General features: G+C 44.7%; 1 protein-coding gene across 1 annotated transcript in view; it reads right to left on the bottom strand.

Annotated features, from left to right (window-relative positions):
• Positions 1 to 19904, bottom strand: part of LOC147673997 (polycystin-1-like protein 2) — a 915503-nt gene that overhangs the window by 435227 nt on the left and 460372 nt on the right. Inside the window, exons 21-22 of the mRNA XM_086945086.1 lie at positions 10789 to 10920; positions 8627 to 8852 (exon numbers count right to left, since the gene is read on the bottom strand). Coding sequence (XP_086801212.1) covers positions 8627 to 8852; positions 10789 to 10920 — 358 coding nt within the window. The remainder of the gene's footprint in view (positions 1 to 8626; positions 8853 to 10788; positions 10921 to 19904) is intronic.

Here is a 19904-nt window from a genome sequence, read left to right as displayed (position 1 = left end):
GTGGAATACTTCAACTCCGCCACCTTCCCGGAAAGCTGGAAACACGCTGAACTCACCGCCCTTCTGAAAAAACCCACAGCGGACCCCACCGAACTAAAAAATTACCGCCCCATATCGCTCCTTCCTTTCCCGGCCAAAGTCATCGAGAAAGCTGTCAACAACCAACTCGCCGCTTTCCTCGAAGCCAACAAATCCCTCGACTCCTCACAATCTGGCTTCCGAGCAAAACACAGCACTGAGACCGCCCTCATCGCAGCAACAGACGACATTCGAACTCTACTGGACAATGGAGACACAGTCGCCCTCATCCTCCTCGACCTCTCTGCAGCCTTCGACACAGTCTGCCACAGCACCCTTTTACAACGCCTCAGAAACATCGGAATACAAGGAAAAGCACTTGAATGGATCACCTCGTTCCTCACCGGAAGAACCCAGAGAGTCCGCCTTCCACCATTCAAGTCCGAGGCCACTGAAGTCATCTGTGGCGTACCCCAAGGATCCTCACTCAGTCCCACCCTCTTCAACGTATACATGAGCCCCCTTGCGGCCATCGCTCGCCAACACAATCTCAACATCATCTCCTACGCGGATGACACTCAACTGATCCTTTCTCTCACCAATGACCCCAGCACCGCCAAAACCAACCTACACGAAGGAATGAAAGAAGTTGCCGAATGGATGAAACACAGCCGTCTGAAACTGAACTCAGATAAAACAGAAGTCCTCATCTTAGGTACATCCCCCTCTGCTTGGGACGACTCTTGGTGGCCGGAAGCCCTTGGAAAAGCACCCATTCCGACAGACCACGCACGGAACCTAGGCGTTATCCTGGATTCTTCACTTTCAATGAACAGACAAGTCAGCGCCGTATCCTCATCCTGCTTCAACATTCTTCGCATGCTCAAAAAAACATTTCGCTGGATCCCCACCGAAACCAGAAAAACAGTCACCCATGCTCTGGTCACGAGCCGACTGGACTACGGAAACACCCTCTACGCAGGTACTACCGCTAAAATCCAGAAGAAACTCCAACGAATCCAAAACGCCTCAGCCAGGATCATATTAGACATCCCGCGTAACGAACACATCTCTGGCCACCTGAAAGACCTCCACTGGCTACCCGTCAATAAGAGGATCACTTTCCGACTGCTAACCCACGCACACAAATCACTCTACGACATCGGACCAGAATGCCTCAACTCACGACTGTCCTTCTACACCCCCTCCCGCCAGCTACGTTCTTCCAGCCAAGCCCTCGCCACTGTACCCCGCATCAACAAGACCACCATGGGAGGAAGATCCTTCTCATACCTGGCAGCTAAAACATGGAACTCACTCCCCACTTACCTTCGCCTTACCCAGAACCACCTAGCATTCAGAAAGCAACTTAAAACGTGGATATTTGACAAGTAATCCTCCTCCCCTCCCTAAGCGCCTTGAGACCCTCTGGGTATGTAGTGCGCTATATAAATTCTTTGACTTGACTTGACTTGACTTGACTCAGGTGCGGACAAGCCTCTGGGGCTAGGAGCTCATTGGCCACTTGAAGCCACAACCCTTAAAGCCCCTAAATCTAGGATTTAGGGCTACCCCGGCATCAGGACCTCAGTTTTGATCTGACTAGAAGGACAAAGAAGTGACCCATGTCTGCAGCAACAGGAGAAAACTAAAGGCATGATACTCTGCACCTGTGACAACTTCCTGGAACTGCGACAATGCGGCTCGTCCTGGACCAAAGTTCGGTTCCTCCCGACAGAGGGATCCCTTTGAAAGCCAAAGGCATTACCAGACTCCCCTGGACTAGTGGCACTAGTCCTCTGAGGGATCACCCAGAAGTAGATTGTCTAGTGCATTGTGGGAAATGTAGTCCTGACCTCTAAGAAGTTTCAGGTTGCTATCATGTTCCCCAGGATCTCTGGACGAACGTTCTACTGTGCTTACAGCTGCCAAGGTTTGTTGGCCGCCAGTCTGGCAACACCTCCTTTATTAAACGCTGCACCTCGAGAAATCTCTGCAAAACCTTCATTTGTTGTTGACTTTTTACCCTCTGTTCCCCACTAGCGCCATGTACGCTGTAAAACCAGCTCTCCTGTGGTTTATTCTTCAGCACCAGGGACAACCAGGACAACTCTGCCTCAAGGCTTCTCAAGCCAGGTAAAATCAAACTGACTTTCACGGCATGGTCCTGGGACCCTCATCACCTGTATCCTCCTTGGGTTCCATGCAACTCGACCTGCAAGCAGCCGATTGTCACTACCATTTTTAACCATTGATCGCAATACAATGGTTCTGCAGTAGTGATTTGCTGTGATTACGTTTTCTTTTAAAATCCATAAATCTGGTTACTTGTATCTGATATTATTCATTTTGGAGTCTAAAATAAAATACAAATCTGCTTTTTTTTATAAATTGGTGTTGGAATTCTATAGAGTTGTGTCAATTACTTATTGTCAATGTTGGTACTCTTAAATGCTTAGCTCATGTACCCCTAGTAAAGCCTGACTGCTCTTTGGCACTCTGCCAGGACTGAGCAAAGGATTTATTATTGTGAATCCAAAGACCATCTTTGGGGTATTGTGAAAGTATGCATGGTGAAGCCTAGCCAGCATTACCACATGATACTCCACTTTGCCAATACTTGTTTTTTTCTTAAGCACTCAATGAGAGTACATGTTTTTCCAGCTCCCTACCTTATGTACTTCTCCTGCCCTTACTTACACTCTGTATTGTTTTCTCCCCTGTATTGCAAGCACTCTCTCGTGTGCTTATACCACTCCAAACCTCACCCATGCTTCCTGCCTCCCAGGCTCTGTGGCGCTTTCCCTCATGTGCTGCTTTTTTCCTACCCACCCCATACCTTGTAGTTTCCCCCCAACTACTTTTCCATTGTTCCCGAGCCCGCAGCCTTTTAAAAAAAAAATATTGGGAGGGTAGGAGTACCAGGCAGCATATTGCTGTTGGGTCCGCCCCATAAAGGGAAAGCCCTTTCATGCTACGTCATTTTAATTTGTTTTAAATTCACTATTATATCTAAGATCAGTAAATAAAACAAATGGTTCCCACATCATTTTGCATGCACACATACGTAGTCACACATGTATGTGCAAAACTACAAATTTACTTTTATTTTCATTTTTTTTACTTTTGGCCATGTTGCACAGCATTACCAAAAGGCATTGGAAAAACCATTAAGCCCAGTCTATTGGCTATGCCAATGTTTTGTTATGTGGACATGCTAGTACAGTAAAATGGTAGATAAAATCTTATTCTCTTGCTTATTCAATTGTGAACCCTATTTGCTTTCCAGATTCCATGGTAATCAGTGCTTATTTTGAATCGTTTGGCATAACAAATAGGAGCCTCATTAGCCGTGCCCCGGTAAAAGGATTGCGTAATTCTGTATAGATGTTACCAATATGGCAAGTGCAGTATTTACTGTGTCTAGTGTTACCCCGTCATCATGAGTTTCCTAGCTCAAAATGAGGCATAACAAGTAGAGTTGGGGATTTATGTACCAATTTTCCCACATTTACCTCTTTCCAAGCACTGTTGTTCACATTTGACTAGATGTCCCCTGCTGGCATTGTAATGGTGCAAAACAGAGATGCATTTAGTATGGTTTCGGTTTAGGGAAGCAGACTACATGAAAGTTAAGGTTTTGAGTAGGTGAGAGGATTGAGACATGGTAAAAATGTAGAGCGTGAAAGAGATATAAAGTTCAAGTTCAAGTTCGGGGATTTATACAGCGCACTACTCACCCGAAGGGTCTCAAGGCGCTTGGGGAAGGGGGGTTCATTTTTTGTCGAATAGCCAAGTTTTAAGTTCTTTTCTGAAGGAAATGTGGTTCTGTGTAAGGCGGAGGTGAGTGGGGAGTGAGTTCCAGGTCTTGGCCGCCGGGAAGGAGAAGGATCTGCCACCCATGGTGGATTTTCGGATACGCGGGACTGCGGCGAGGGCTTGATTGGAGGATCTTAGTTGGTGGTTGGGTGTGTAGAAGGACAGTCGAATGTTGAGGCCTTCGGGTCCTAGTTTGTAGAGGGCCTTGTGTGCGTGGGTGAGGAGACGGAACGTAATTCTCTTGTGGACGGGAAGCCAGTGGAGGTCTTTAAGGTGTCTGGTAATGTGATCTTGGCGAGGTGTGTCCAAAATGAGTCTTGCTGATGCGTTTTGTATGCGTTGGAGTTTTTTCAGTAATTTGGCTGTGATTCCGGCATATAGTGTGTTTCCATAGTCCAGTCGACTCGTGACCAGTGCGTAGGTAACAGTCTTTCTTGTCTCAGGAGGGATCCAGCGTAAGATTTTTTTGAGAATACGAAGTACGTTGAAGCAAGAGGATGAGACTGCGTTGACTTGTCTGGTCATCGAGAGTGAGGAGTCTAGGATGAAGCCAAGGTTACGTGCGTGGTCTGTGGGTATGGGTGCTGTGCCCAGAGCCGGAGGCCACCAAGAGTCGTCCCAGGCGGAGGGGAAAGATCCTAGGATGAGCACCTCCGTTTTGTCTGAGTTGAGTTTTAGGCGGCTGTGTTTCATCCATTCGGCTACTTCTTTCATGCCTTCGTGAAGATTGGTTTTGGCGGTGTTCGGGACTTTGGTGAGGGAAAGGATTAACTGGGTGTCGTCGGCGTAGGAGATGATGTTAAGGTTGTGTTGTCGCGCGATGGATGCGAGTGGGCTCATGTAAATGTTGAAGAGGGTAGGACTGAGTGATGATCCTTGTGGTACTCCACAGATGACTTCAGTTGCCTCTGAGTTGAAAGGGGGGAGTCAGACTCTTTGAGTTCTCCCGGCAAGGAATGAGATGATCCAGTCCAAGGCTTTTCCTTGTATGCCGATATTGCTGAGGCGTTGTATAAGGGTGCTGTGACAGACTGTGTCGAAAGCGGCGGAGAGGTCGAGTAGAATGAGGGCCACTGTTTCTCCGTTGTCAAGTAGTGTTCGGATGTCGTCTGTCGCTGCGATGAGGGCGGTTTCGGTGCTGTGTTTGGCTCGAAATCCAGACTGAGAGGGGTCGAGGGAGTTGTTGGATTCAAGGAAGGTGGCGAGCTGGCTGTTGACGGCTTTCCCAATGACTTTGGCAGGGAATGGGAGGAGGGATATGGGTTGGTAGTTTTTAAGTTCAGAGGGGTCTGCTGTGGGTTTCTTCATGAGGGCGCTGAGTTCAGCGTGTTTCCAGCTTTCAGGGAAGGCGGCAGAGTTGAATGAGCAGTTGATTACATCACGGAGATGGGGTGCGATGATGGAGTCTGCTTTGTTGAAGATGTGGTGGGGGCAGGGGTCGGTTGGCGAGCCAGAGTGGATAGAGTTCATTAGGCGGATGGTGTCCTCAGTGGTGACTGTGTTCCAGGCGTTGAGGATGTTAGTTGGCGGTGTAGGTTCTGAGGGGGGTGGTGTGGATTGTTCGCGGGGAGTGTTCTCGAAGCTGTTGTGAATGTCGGCAATTTTGTTGTAGAAGAAGGAGGATAGCGCATCGCAAAGGTCTTGGGAGGGGGTGATGTCGTTAGATGCTGCGGTGGGGTTGGTGAATTCTTTGACGATGTTGAAAAGTTCCTTGCTGTTATGGGCGTTGTTATCAAGTCGATCCTTGAATGCTGATTTCTTGGTGGATCGAATTAGTTGGTGGTGTTTGCGGGTGGCTGCCTTGAGGGTGGTCATGTTGTCGCTGGTTGGGTTTTTTCTCCATGTTTTCTCTAGGGTGCGGCAAAGCTTCTTGGATTTTTTAAGGTCATCATTGAACCAGGGAGCCTTTTTGCTACCTGATTTGATTTGGTGGTTTTTCAAGGGTGCTAATTCGTCTGCGCTGTGGGTGATCCATTGCTTGAGTTTGGTGGCCGCTTGGTTTGGGTCCGATGAGAGGGTGGGGGGGTTTTGGTTGAGTGATGTGAGGAGTTGGTTGGTGGTGATTTTGTTCCAGTTTCTTCGGGGAATAGGTTGTGGGGGTTTGTGGGTCGAGATGGTATTGTAGCTGAAGTGAACACAACTGTGGTCCGTCCAATGGAGGGCTGTGGTGCGATCGAAGGAAATGTGCTTGCTGGAGGTGAAGATAGGGTCGAGCGTGTGTCCGGCTGCATGGGTGGGGGTGTCGACGAGTTGTTTGAGTCCGAGATTTGCCAGGTTGTCCAGAAGGGTGGTGGTGTTGCTGTCGAATTTGTTTTCAAGGTGGAAGTTGAGGTCTCCTAGTAGAATGTAGTTCTCGGATGCGAGGGCATGTGGGCTAACGAAGTCGGTGATGTCCTCGCTGAATTGTGTACGGGTTCCTGGAGGCCTGTAGATGAGGGTGCCTCTAAGTGTGGTCCTAGGGTCGGTGTGGATCTGGAAGTGGAGATGTTCGGCGGTTGCAAGATTATCTTCGGAGCTGGTCGTGATTTTGATGGTGTTCCTATGGATGATGGCGATGCCTCCTCCTGTTTGATTTGTGCAGTCTTTTCGGATGATCTTGTAAGCGTCCGGGATGGCTATGGCGATGTCGGGTGCTGATGATGCGTTCATCCATGTTTCTGTAAGGAAGGTGATGTCCGGTGACGTAGTGTCGAGTAGGTCCCAGAGTTCAGTGGCTTGTCTGTGGACCGAGCGGGTGTTCAGCAGGATGCATTTCAGGTGGTTAGGGTCGGAGCTGTGTTTGAAGGAAGTGGGTTTGGTGTGGGTCCTGGAGCAGGTGAACTTGCAGAAGTGGCAGGCGAATGGACCGTGGGTACGACCTGGGGCGGCTTCGCAGCATTGTGGGGTGCGTCCGGGGTTAAGGGCAAAGAGGGTAGCAGCGTCATAGGTTATGCAGGTGGAGTGGGTTTTGCGGGGGGCAGGGGGTCTGGCGCTGGGCGCGGTCCAGGCGCGGATGGGCGCAGACGGGCTTACCTTTGGCGCACCTTCAGCGCGACCGCTGCGCGTGAACGCTGTGCGCGAGTGCATCTGTCATAAATGGATAGTGGGAGGGGCGAGGGAGGAGCAGCAGGTAGGCGGTAGCGTGGGAGGAGGTCCGGGCAGGGAGGGAAAACAACAACAAAGTGGCTGGCTTCAAGCCAAAATCGAATTGGATTGGGGCAGTATAGGAATAGGAATAAGATTCGGCAGAGGGTGATAGTAAGAGCGAAATTTCCCATAAAGTTGAAGATATAAAAGATTTTTTTTTTAACACAAATGCATATTTCAGATAAATTGTATTGTATTGTATTGTATTGGTACTTGTGTAGCGCATGGCTACCAGGAGGCACCCCAGCGCTTCGCGGGGCTAAGGGGAGGAGGACTGAGTTCTTATTTGAACAGCCTGGTCTTTAACTGTGTTCGCAACTTCATATGGTTTAGTTCGCTCCGCAGATGCAATGGGAGGGCATTCCATAGTCTGGAGGCATTGAGTGAGAAGAGCCTACCGCCACTTCTGGCGTTCATGATCCTGGGAACCACCGCAAGATGGAGTTCATTTGATTGAAGTGCCCTGCTTGCTCTGTGCGGGCGAATCATGACCTTTGCGATTAGTGTTCCGTATTCGTTCAGTGCCTTGCGAGCTATGCAGAGAGCCTTGAAGTTTATTCTCTGCTGTACTGAGAGCCAGTGAAGCGAGCGGAGGGCTGGTCTTGCTGAGCAGCTGTATGGGGTGTCAGTGAACAGCCTTGCTGCACAATTCTGTATGACCTGTAATTTTGAAATTACCTTTGGGGCACCTAAATAAAGAGAATTGCCATAATCCAATCTAATGTAGACCGAATCAGGGCCTGGTTCACTAGTCTTTTTGCGAGCGGGGGTAGGAGAGGGCGGATTTTGTGAATAAGTCTTAGTAGGCGATAGCATGAGGCAGCTGTCTTTCTCGTCTGGGATTTGAATGTGAGGTTCTGTTCAAGCCAAATTCCCAGGCTTTTAATTTCGGTTTTGGGGTCGGCAATGATCCCATAGAGGACGGCCACAAAGTTTTTGGAAAGGGACTCAATGACTGGAGGAGTAGCCGGACCGGGGGTTTTCATTAGTCTAGTGGCAATGCGAAAGATTCAAACTAATGCTCATTTCAATGAAAGTGCATATTGTTTAGGTCTCACCTAGGCAGCGCTTGAGCTGTCTCTGCAAGACATGCTGTATTCAGGATATGGGTTTTAAAAGCTCCACCCATTTTCAAGGACCGCCCCTGTCACATGTTATGTTACTCAGAGCTTGTGAGCACTATTTCTTTCTTTAAGCTGGAGCACTCCAGACCAGTGCTCGTGGTTTACAGAGCTCTGTGTAAACAGCGCTGCAACTCTTGCTCTTATCTTGCCACATATGCTGTGCATTCAAAGACCGAGGTCTGTTTTGGCTGCTGTTGCCTCCTGGTGTCATAGGCCCTGCCTAAGTACAAAGTGCATGTTTATGCACTGCTTGCAGGTTTTCAAAACACATAAATAAAAGGTATTGTCATTTACGATGCCAATAGCTCAAACTCTCGCAATTATGACACCTATTACATTGGAAATGCTTATTAACCATTTGCATCCACAATAGTGATTCAAAACAAATGATATTCAACCATTTCTATGAGTGACTCATATAAAATCGCTTCTAGCTGCTTTGACGGCTGATCCTCCTTAGATTTTTTAAACAACTCTCAGAATCTAATACCATATCGGATTTACACTTCGTTTTATGAGACAGCGTATAGATCACATACCTCCATTGCTCTGCATGTAGGGCAGCTGGGTTTTGATGTCATAGTTGGTCTCATTCGGATGATAGCCATATGCCAAGTGGAGCACTAGGGGGAGCTCTTCTTCAGGTTCCACATGAACCACCAGAGAGGCATCAAATGAAGTGACATTAATCTGCATTACTGTTATATTCCCCACGGCCAGCAGGGCAGTATCCTCCGGTGATGTGGACGGCCTCGGCAGGATTATCTAAAGGTAAATACATACAGACATTATAGACTTGTTTATAACGGCTTTCATTTAAATCCAAAGCCACATAGCTCCAATAATCTCTAAATGTGCGTTATATGCTTGGGCCGCAATGACATTGACGAGGGAAAATAACATTAAAAAAAGAAAAACACTTACCTTGGCCTCGCCACATCTCCGGTTTGGCGATGCGGCAAGCGCAAGGTAAGTGTTTTTCTTTTTTTTAATGTTATTTTCCCTCATCATCGTTAGTTGATGGCCCACCACACTTACCTCCACTAGCCCCTCCTGATCATTACTATAACATGCTGGCAATGTATGACGTTCACACAACTTCACAGAGGTTGGCACTGACACTGTTTTATAATATCGGTCAGCTCTATAAGCAGTGGTTTATTTAAAACCAGTTACTAAAACTTACTGAGTTGCTCCCTTCCTACTCCCAAGCTTTGAAAAGAGCACACTATGTGAACTTTTCTCCCTGGAGTACTAAGAGAGGAAGAGGACAATACTTGGTACCAGGATATCCTGTTCACTCACATCCTTTTGCTTGGCATCTGTCTTTCGTGTAAGACTCTTTTCCCACCTAGCCCCTTCCCTCTTGTGGCCAGAGCTTATTTTATGTCACCATTGCTCTGGGTTGCACACATTACACATTCACAATTCATACCAGCACTGACTTAGGATTGTTTGAAGCCAGTGTCATTTTAATGATTTTTGGGGCCCTGGGCAAGACATATTTTGGGGCCCCCTGCTCAGAACAACATTGAATATGGTTGTCAATTTTCTCTTGATTCAAGTCTCCAAGATACCAAGTCAGAGGTAGAGGTAGGCAGGCAGAGGTTAAGAAATTGAGATAGTTATATAGAGGTGACACAGAAATACAAATCACTTTCCCTAATGGGGGGACCTGGGCAATTGGTCACTTTGACCATTCCTTGAAACATCTATGTCTGAAGCCCCTCTGCTCTGTGTAGTAGAATGGAGTTGGGATTCAAATTTACTGAATTTCAAATTACCTGTATTTTTATGTATGCAACTCTGCTAAAGTGCATAAATGATTCTCCCACAGACACATGAGCATCTAAGCAGTGACCCCCAGACTGAAGTGCTCTGGAAAAGACATGGCTTTTGCCTGTGAGATACCTTGATTCCAATAGTCATGTATACGCATGAAAATTTGGAATACTCTAATGCTTCTTCAGCATTTCCATTATAAGTGTGTGCTTCATGAATATCGACCCCAGAATATTCATGAAATACAGTATTGAGGATAAAATATAAAAAATCAAAAAATAAATATTGACAGGTAAGTAAGTCTAGATTTTCTATGCCTAACTCCACGTCTGTGTACCTAAGTGGCACATATATCTTCAAGGTATGTAGATGTGGAGGAAAAGCTTTCCTATATGCACTTACCTTTCGATTTTTTGTCCCTAAATATTCTGTCCTGAATATTCTTCTATTTTGATATTCTGAGAGTCAATATTCAGTAGTACAAATTCTTTATACGACCTAATTCGTCATTAAAATACATCTATTTAAGTAGGGCAGAAAGAATAACGTTAATGCGAAATTTAGATTAAGAAAATCCTTTGTGCATTGCAGGACTACACAGATCTGCATTTACCTCACTTGGAGACATTTGTAAGGTTGCGATGATGCATCATCCTATGTTGCCTTCCTGTAACCTCTGCATGGGCCACCTTGTGTCTCATGTCTGGGTTTCCAAGCTTTGACTTACTGGGCCGCTTATTCAAAAATCAGATCCATGGGAGTTCAAAAGGAGCTTCCATTGATTAGTGGAGAACAAGGGCATACCGCCACCCCACCTCCATCTCCCCATTTTATTAAAGTCACAGGTTTGGATATTTTAAATCAGCATTGATATCAAAATCCACACTGGAATGAGCAATAAAGATCAACTGGTCTTTACCTCTATGGGCTCCTTTAGGCCGTTAACAGGTATAACTTGTCCGTCTGTGCTGGTAAGACTCAAACCACCCACAGCACCACTTATCTCAAAACCATCACTTGCAGAGAATGGATTCATTGTAAAGCTCATCATCTGAAATAGAAAACATTTATATTTCCATTTTAATTAAAGAAATAATTGTAATGAATTGAGTCATTAGCTGTGAATGATGTGAGTCCTCCTCAAGAAAAAGGTCTGCACCTTTCTCTTTACTGGGAACCATATACTCCATTGTAGCACTAGGCTCTCATAGGGTAACAAAGGAGACCAGTTCAAAGCCTACTCAGGGGAGGTGATGTGAGTTAGTGCTCCAGCTCACTGGTACATCGCCACACCCAATAAATCATCGTTCAATCAGTACATTTTCTTTTTAAAAGGAAAAGTACACATACTACTGAATACTACTCAATTTACACAGATGTACAATTAGGTAGAGGGAAATATCTTTGGTGATGCCCTCACAACCCCAGCGAGCCTTAACCATAATTTAGAGTACTCCTTCACATATGCCTAGACACAATATCTTAGGGCGCAATGATAAAAAAATGTCTGGTCAATTGGCTTTCTCAGGGCATCACTACATTAATTAAAACAAAACATGTTATAATGAACCAATGCACTCCTTTGAAACCAATAGAACAGGTACCATCTTTTAATAGCGTCCACTAAAATGTATACTGTTTCATTGTCAATGACATCCTTGATGTATTCGATAAAATGCATGCAAGAGTCTTTCCATCACTTTTTTATGCTTCCACTGCACGTTGAAGACTAACCAACAGAAGTGCCAATGCTCCAGTGCCTTTGTGAAAAAGAAAAGCTCTAGGAGTGCTTGAAAATAGTCATAACGTCTCCTTGGGGCATAAATATAACCTCCTGCATATCTTAGGATGGCAAATACATACCATTGCGAGCTGCTGGAGCCGCATTACCACACTGCTGGCAGATCACCATAACACTTGGAAATTCATTGGTGGTGTCCCAACACATCCTGGGGCACAAAATGAGCCAAATATGCACCATTCTGGGTTCACAAAGATGCTTATGGGGCACTCCTTTGCTTTTTTCCTGGATTATGCTGTTCATGCTGTACACGACCAAGTACTCTCACCCACTTGAGCACCTGTGTTGTACTTTGCTGGCAGCTAAGGGAGGAGCAGCTGCGGCCCCTGCTGGCTGCATCTTCAGTGTTCCCGCCCACTGGTGTCAATGTCTGCAAGAACAGGAGCCATTGTGCTTCCCGCCATGTTGGTCGCAGGTGGGATGCTTGGTGTGGTGTGTCCCCCAGATACAGGTGCAAGGGATGGATGGAGCACTCTGCAGTCACTCTGAATTGTATTACTTCGCGGGATGGGTCCCCAAGGTTGTAGATGATCACAGGCAGGGTGCTCTATTAAACCTGCAATTTCATTAAATATGTAATGTTAGTGGTTGCAACAGCCCTTGTGGGCTTAACCCTCCACATGGGGAATTTGGGGCTATATGTACAAATTTTAGGGATTGTGATTACCTAATTGGGATTCTTTGGAATCAAAATTCCTTCCTAATGTATGAAACCCATTGAGTTTCATTTAACAATGCCTAACGGAGGTCATATTTAATCTACTTCATGAAAGTTGATCAGGTAGGTCGCAATTTGCAAACCATTAGGAATCGCGACCATAACAGAAATAGTGGCCTGCTGTGGTCAGCAGACCACCATGTCTGTGATTGTTTTCTAATTTCTAATAAACCAAACTTTTTTTTAAAACACAGCCCGTTTTCCTTTAAAGTAAAACAGGACGCGCTTAAAAAGAAAAAAATTAAGCTTTGTGGTTTCATTTTTTGAAGAGTAGGCAGTGATCCCTTGCCCACTGCCTGCTCTTCCCAAAAAATTATTTTGACATCCACAAATGAGAAGGGGTCCCGTGAGGACCCCTTTTCCACTTGTGAATGATTATCGCCACTCTTGGAAAAAATAAATGCTTTGCAACTATTATTTGGTTGCACAACATTTATACATACCATTGCGATTGCATTAAGAAGGAATGCCCTAAACACACCCCTTTCAAATACAGAAACACTAAACGGATTTTTAGGACTCCCATTACCAGACTTGCCCTCCACCTAAGCCCTTGATACTCTCTCCTGCTTTGGGGGTGTCTCTACAGCCCCTCCACAGTCGACACACAGACTACCCTATCTGCCACACTCCCCAGGTCCCACAACCTGCTTCCAGGGAACCTGTGTGTGAGTAGAGTCAGGGATAAGTCCACAGAAGTCCCAGGGGAGCCCTCCAGGGTCTCCCAGCAAGCCGCTCCCCCTACTGTTCCTCAGGTGGGCTAAGGGGCCAGCACCAGTGGCCTTGAAGATGCCAATCTCAGTTCTGCGCACCAACAGAAATCAAAGTCCTTCAGTCCATCTTCTCAGTGGGGTCTGGCGGCTTCTCCTTCCACCTGGGCATTCTTTCGCTATTGTCGCTACAATGTCCAGTGTCTTCTCAATTGTCTCTCCCATCGGCATGGGTATTTAAGTGAGGTAGGAAAATTCTGTAAGGTACAGACCTCTGCCCTATAATAGGGTGCCATGTAATCTCTCCACACCTGTATTGAACCTCCTCCATAGCATTCTGGGACATTTCAACATTTCATCTAACAAGATGAGAGATGGTCGTCCTCGGAACCTCAACCCCGCCACTAACTGACACAGCTGCCTGATCCCTTCCCTAAAAAATGTCAAAAAGGAACCCCTCCAGTGTCTGGCCTTCCCCATTTGCCTCTGTGGGCTTGGGCTACCCTAGGCCAACTGCAGTGTGAAGAGGTAATCAGCACGTGAAGTTTTCCTCTCCACACATTCCTTTTGCAGGAACTCGGCCAAACACTGATAAATGTCTCTCTTGTGTGGGGATGCACTTGATCCTCCCGCTGACCAGCAGAGTAGTTAACCCGGCCCAGTAGGGGGAACAAAGGCCACAAATCTGATTATGGCCGTGCCAGGAAAATATGATCATGTTCAAAGTTCCATGAGGTGTACAGTTATTACAAAAGTGCTAGTGGATCTGCACACGGTGTACCTGTTTACCCATACATTGAAAAAGGAACATTATCTCTAGGCCTATGTTTAGCAAAACTATACTGTGACGCCAGTTCCACCCATAAGGTATAATGCAGTGAGCGTCCAGCCTTTTCAGTAAACCACTACAGCCCTACAATATGTATGCGGATGTATGACATCACAACGTATGCTTTTACATCGCATGCTTTTACATCACAAGTGTTACAACGCATGCCTTTACAACGAAAAAGGAAAAGATCAGCTTAGACTGTGATTGTTTGCAAGTATTAAACATGGAACGAGTTCCCTGAAATAATAAAAATTAAAACATACACTCTTTGCATAGATAAAAACAAAGATTAGTGAAAGAGAGGAAACCTGAATTAACACGAAGATAACTCCCGGCCCCAGATGATCTTGAACCCGGTAATTATGATGCTTATGTGATAACTTAAACTGGATATAAAAAAGATATAGAAATAATGGAAAGACTTGGTGGTAACAACTAGAGTGCAGAGTATTAGGAAGGTAGAAACTGGTTATCCTTGTTAGAAGATGATTTCCTCATGTCCTTGTTTAACAATTATTGGGCACAATGGTCAGTCTGCTCACAGGAGCAATGTACAAAAAAAGTGTGTACATACAAAATGTTGATATGTAGATATGTAGATAGGTACCTGTGTTATTAATTTGTGGGATCTATAAGTGATGTCTGTCCCCTTTTTAATTCTTACTTGTAGAGATGGATTACGAATAGCCCTAGTCCTGAAGAGGCCAGAATCGATTGGCTGAAACGCGTCAACTTTAAAGAGACACCAGATTGAAACAAACCTGATTAATTTAAATAATTTGTTGGGGTATTTAAAAAGATACTGGGTTTGAATAATATATACCTGTTGTTCCCTCACATAAGTCTGTTAGATCTCTATAGGAATGTCTTGTTTATTTTTTCAGTGAGACATCCTAATTTTGAAACGAAGGGCTTTTCTTGTGTATATATAAAGAATATATGTATATACAAATGTGTTTGAAATTGAAAATGAAATATATAAAGTAAAAAATCTTTTCATTTGATAAAATAAAAAATCATTTAGTGAAATTCTAAAGGCGTGGTGCGGTTCATGACGAGACATGAGATTGTATGAAAAATATATAAATTGTGGTCATAGTAATATGAATACTAAATAGGGGATACTTTGTCCTTATTTCCTTTTGCTACAACTAAGAATATAAACCATAGAACCAGGGTACCAGTTCCTTATAAATTAAATTTAATCTTAAAAAGTGGGCACTGGTGGTTAGCACTCTGAGCCCATTTCCACAGAATTTACGGTGAGTGAAACCCAGTTGGTTAGACTCACTCACAGTAAAAGTCTAAAACTGGGTAGTCAGAAACCAAAAACCTAGGGGATTAAATGGGCAGAAACCATTTCCAAAAATAATTTAAGCATGAGTATAACTGTCTATGTTGCATTAATTTTACAGATGCATGTGAATGGACATCTAAGTGGAAATACTATATTTTCAATGTATGCCAGCAGAAGGGCACCTCCTGATTATATCAGTATTGAGGGTGCTTTCAGGCAGTCAGATGTTCTCTTCATTAGAAGCTTGTGTTTGGAATTCTCTCTAAATAGTCATCAGAGACCTCTGCCCCTCTGAAGTCCCTTAAGAAAGTTCAGATCTTACCATTCCCTCTGCAGGGCTGTGTACTGTGGTTTCAGAATAGATTTAGAAGTTCTCGTACAAAAATGCACTTACCAGAGCAAGTGATGTGGTTATAAAATGCATACCATAGTTTTGAATATTAATGATTAATGATATGCTCTGTTAGTGCAAAACATGTCCAAAGGACTATTAGTGCAGAGGAGACAAATAGAATCATAACAATATACACAACTTAATGCTGAAAAGTATATTATATGTGACGGCAGGAAGAGGCAATGAGCACTGGCAAAACCAATAGATCTGGATCTAATGTGGTACCACATTCAAACACATGCATGCCCACTCAGCAGATCAAAACATGCAAACAATGAATGGAGAGGCACATTCACTTGTAAGCCAGAAGAACGTGTAGGTGCAAATTCCTTTCAAAGTGCAAAGGTTATGGGAGCATAGACTTGATGAAATAGTAAAATTGTCTTTGACATTCAGTTGTATGCAATTTTATTTAATGGGAAATCAAAACCTTGATCTTCAAAGTATTTATCGACAAGGTCTCCTTTTTGTAATTCCTCAAGGAAATCACCAAGGTGGGCTGGGACATGTGAAGAAGTTTTAACAGCCTAGTCCCTTTAAGTATTTACCCATGTATCTAGAAAGGCAGTAATTATGCGCAGCACTAAAATTGGTAATTACAAGAAGAAATAAGAATTGCGCAGTCCACTGCCTCATTGATTAACGTGAATATAAGGACCAGGGGTGTGGTCCTGGGGAGGACTAGGCTGTATGATTTGCAAGACTGATCATGACGAGACTGGATTAACTCCCAGTAGCAAAATGATGTTAAATTAGAGATTCACTTCGCAGACTAGACTGTTACCAGTGACCGTGCTGAGTAAGAGAAAGAGAAATGGGATGGGCTGGGATACAATAGATGGACAGAGACATCAAAATAACAGTATAGCGAGCGATATGAAGTTTTGGGAGAAGGGAGTAGAGCCAGAGATAGAGGTGAAGGATATGTGAGGGTGGGAGAGAAGGAAAGTAAATAGAGAAATGTGAGCTAATCAGAAGGAAAGATAAATAGAGGTAGAAAAAATGAGGTTTTAGAGTTCAGTAGATAAGTACGGAGAAATAGAGCTAGGCAGAAGTAAATGTAGAGAGAAGCGGAGCAGGACAGAACTCCAAGGGGTGAAATAAAGAGAGAGGTAATGTTGAAAAAGATGTTATTTTATAGAGGGTTAAAGGCACCGAGAGGTAGAGGGAGACCGAGATACTTGAAAAATAAAGAGTTGCAAAGTATAGAGAGCATATTGAGAAGATAAATACAAAATGAATTAGTTAAAGAGAGTAGTGGGGAAGAGAGAAGCCGGTTCAAAGAGGGGTTGAGGGTAGAATGAGGAATGTGATTAGAGTGGAAAGAAGAAGTTGAGAGACTTACATGAAATAGAGAAAGGGGGTGAGGTTTATCAAGAGGTAGAGAGTTGTGAGAGGAAGACATTTTGAGGTAGAGAGATCTATAAAGAGGTTGGCCACCTAACTATAGTGCCTCCTTTGAGAGACACACAGATCTTACCAACAGTCATTCTGTCCCTGAGTTCAGCACAGTTTTTATTAAAAAAAACAGCATTTTTATGCTCTGTCCTACATAACCAACAGTTCTAATATTGACCGTCTTCAATTTATTCATCTATAGCCTTGACCTTCGACTGTGAAATTCTTTGCACCTTAAGCTGTCCTTTTTTTCTTCACCTTGCTCACATGTGACTTTTTCAGATGTGTTCCCTACATTTTCTATTTCTTTCTGTAACATCCATACACTTGTACATGTATTCTACTATTTTTGTAATCATGACACCCTCTCTTAGAGGTGGGTCATCCTTCAACCTAAGCTCCTCCATGATGCGGACATTAGTGCAACACACAACAAACTGATCCCTAATGCTCTCCTCAGTCAAGACTCTAAACTTGCAACTGCTTGCAAGTTTCCTCAACCCAGTCATATATTCTTCAACCATTTGATCTAATTTTTGCTTTCTCTTTCCAAAGTAGTATCCTTCCATGTTTGTACCAGTGCATGGTAAGTAGTGTGTGTCAAGATGTGTTTTATACATATCTCAAATTCATTTAGACCTTTCTACTCTTCAGCATTCAGATCAGGAACATTCTCTAATACTTCCTCACCTTCCGCCTCTAGGCTCTAAACAGAGTAATAAGTGTGACCAATTGCCTAACAGTCCCAAGATTCATACCACATACCCTTGCGTAGTTAAAGAAAACTTTTTTTCACTTTGACCATATCAATGAAGCTTCACCTGGTTAAATTATGATCAAAAGGGGAGCTGTTATACATTCTGCATTTTGAACAGGAATATGTAATAATGTGTTATTACAAATAAATTGATCAAAGTGTATTTTTCACAGACAAGCGCACATTTACAAGCTCCATGGAGATATCTGTTGAAGAAGGTGTGACTGTCACAGACAAACAGGAGACAATCTCTTTAAAATATACATTTTGTTTAATAATGTGAAAAGTACCTTGAGCACCAACTGAAGGGTGAAATGTTCTCTACTTATTTCTTGAAGTGGTGAAATCCTTTCCAAGCTGTTACTGGTTTGCTCTTTAATTTTTTGTGTCTGTCACACTTTAATGTACTGCCTGTGAATTAATTCTGAGTTGAAACCACTGTCCGGGATTCATCCTATCGCCTGGGGGTGGAAGGCAGAGTCAGACTGCCTTCCACCCGCAGACGATAGGATGAATCCCTGACACAGCTCCAACTTTATTCCACAGCGACTACCGACACGAACGTACACCACCACAGCGCACTGGCCACTCCAAGGACTGGACAATACATACGGCTACTAGATTTTAAAGACTCTTTAACAACCGTTTCCTTTCTATGCAACCAATGATGCGAGCTGCACGGCATCGCTAATCGCCTTGAAGAAGCCCTTGTTTGGACGAAACGTGTTGGCTGTTCCAAATGAATACAAACAAAGCACACCTGAAATAAAGCCACAAAAAAGACTGTCTACCAACGACTAGTTTTTGTTTGCTAACTTCTATATGCTGCATCTGTTTACTTGCCATTCAATTGTACTGCTTCTCAGTCAACCTGTATACATGTTTATATTTATGATCAAGAGGCAGCTGATCATTTGAGGCGGGCAATAATACTTTACCACATGACTGATCGAGGTAGTGCAGTCTCCTACAACCCGGCTGCTTTTCTTCTTTGTGAATTCCACTTAATAAATGCTGGTTTGTCTGTGAGTGCTTATGTAGAATATTAGAACTGACCAGCAATCAGCCTGGAATGTTTCTAAAAGGAGTTTCTTGGGGTGAGGATTGAGAACACATTTTTAAAACACTACTAAATGTAAATATTGTGCTCCTTCTACTTGTGGGGCAATTGCAGTGTCGACAAGTCCCTTACCTGGCAGCTTGACACCAGCAGTCTCTTCCTAGCCGTCAGCACCCGTCTCCCCTCGCCGCCGCAGCCTCGTCCACCTCGGCGCGGCCGCTGTTGAGGGAGAGACCACAAGAACCAGGGAGCTTTGCGACAGGAAGCCGCTCGACCAGACTTCCGCACCTGGAGGCGCTTTATAGAACAGTCCAGCCTCGGTGGAGCGGGGGTGCTCCTTCTACTTGTGGGGCAATTGCAGTGCCGACGAGTCCCTTACCTGGCAGCTTGACACCAGCGGTCTCTTCCTAGCCATCAGCACCCGTCTTCCCTCGCCTCCGCATCCTCATCCACCTCGGCGCGGCCGCTGTTGAGGGAGAGACCACAAGAACCAGGGAGCTTTGCGGCAGGAAGCCGCTTGACCGGACTTCCGTCCCTGGAGGCGATTTAAAGAACAGTCCAGCCCCCGCGTCGCGGGACGCGCGCGGGACTGCGCCGGGCTAAGCCCGGGCCAAGGGTGGGCCGTCTGCGGCCGTCCAAGGCAGGGCAGTGCCATCCCTCTAACGAGTGACCCACAGGACCATCTGTTCATCGAAGGGTACTGTGCAATCTCGGTTGGGGCAAGTGCATTATGATACTGACTGCGGGCTATACAAGTCCAGAGGGACACTACTCATAGTGAGTCAGGAGGGTCCGTGAAATATAATGGGCAAGAGAAAGCTAATGGAGGGGGGAGGAGCCTCAGTAATTACAAAAAAAGGCAAAAAAATCCCTACATTCTGCAACTAATTGTGTTTTAACTAGCATTGAATCTATTGTTGAGGATTGTGAAGATATTTTATTGGGGGCCCCGTCTATTGAAGAGACGCAAATTCATGATCCCCTTGTAGATGGCCTGTCACGGAAAAGGAACAAAGTGATCCCTGCAATTTTTAACAAAAAAACAAAAAATATATCTCCAGCTGATGA

Source organism: Lissotriton vulgaris, chromosome 12 (genome assembly GCF_964263255.1).
Source record: "Lissotriton vulgaris chromosome 12, aLisVul1.2, whole genome shotgun sequence".
Classification (NCBI taxonomy): Eukaryota; Metazoa; Chordata; class Amphibia; order Caudata; family Salamandridae; genus Lissotriton; species Lissotriton vulgaris.
This window is presented reverse-complemented; position numbering and strand designations above follow the sequence as displayed.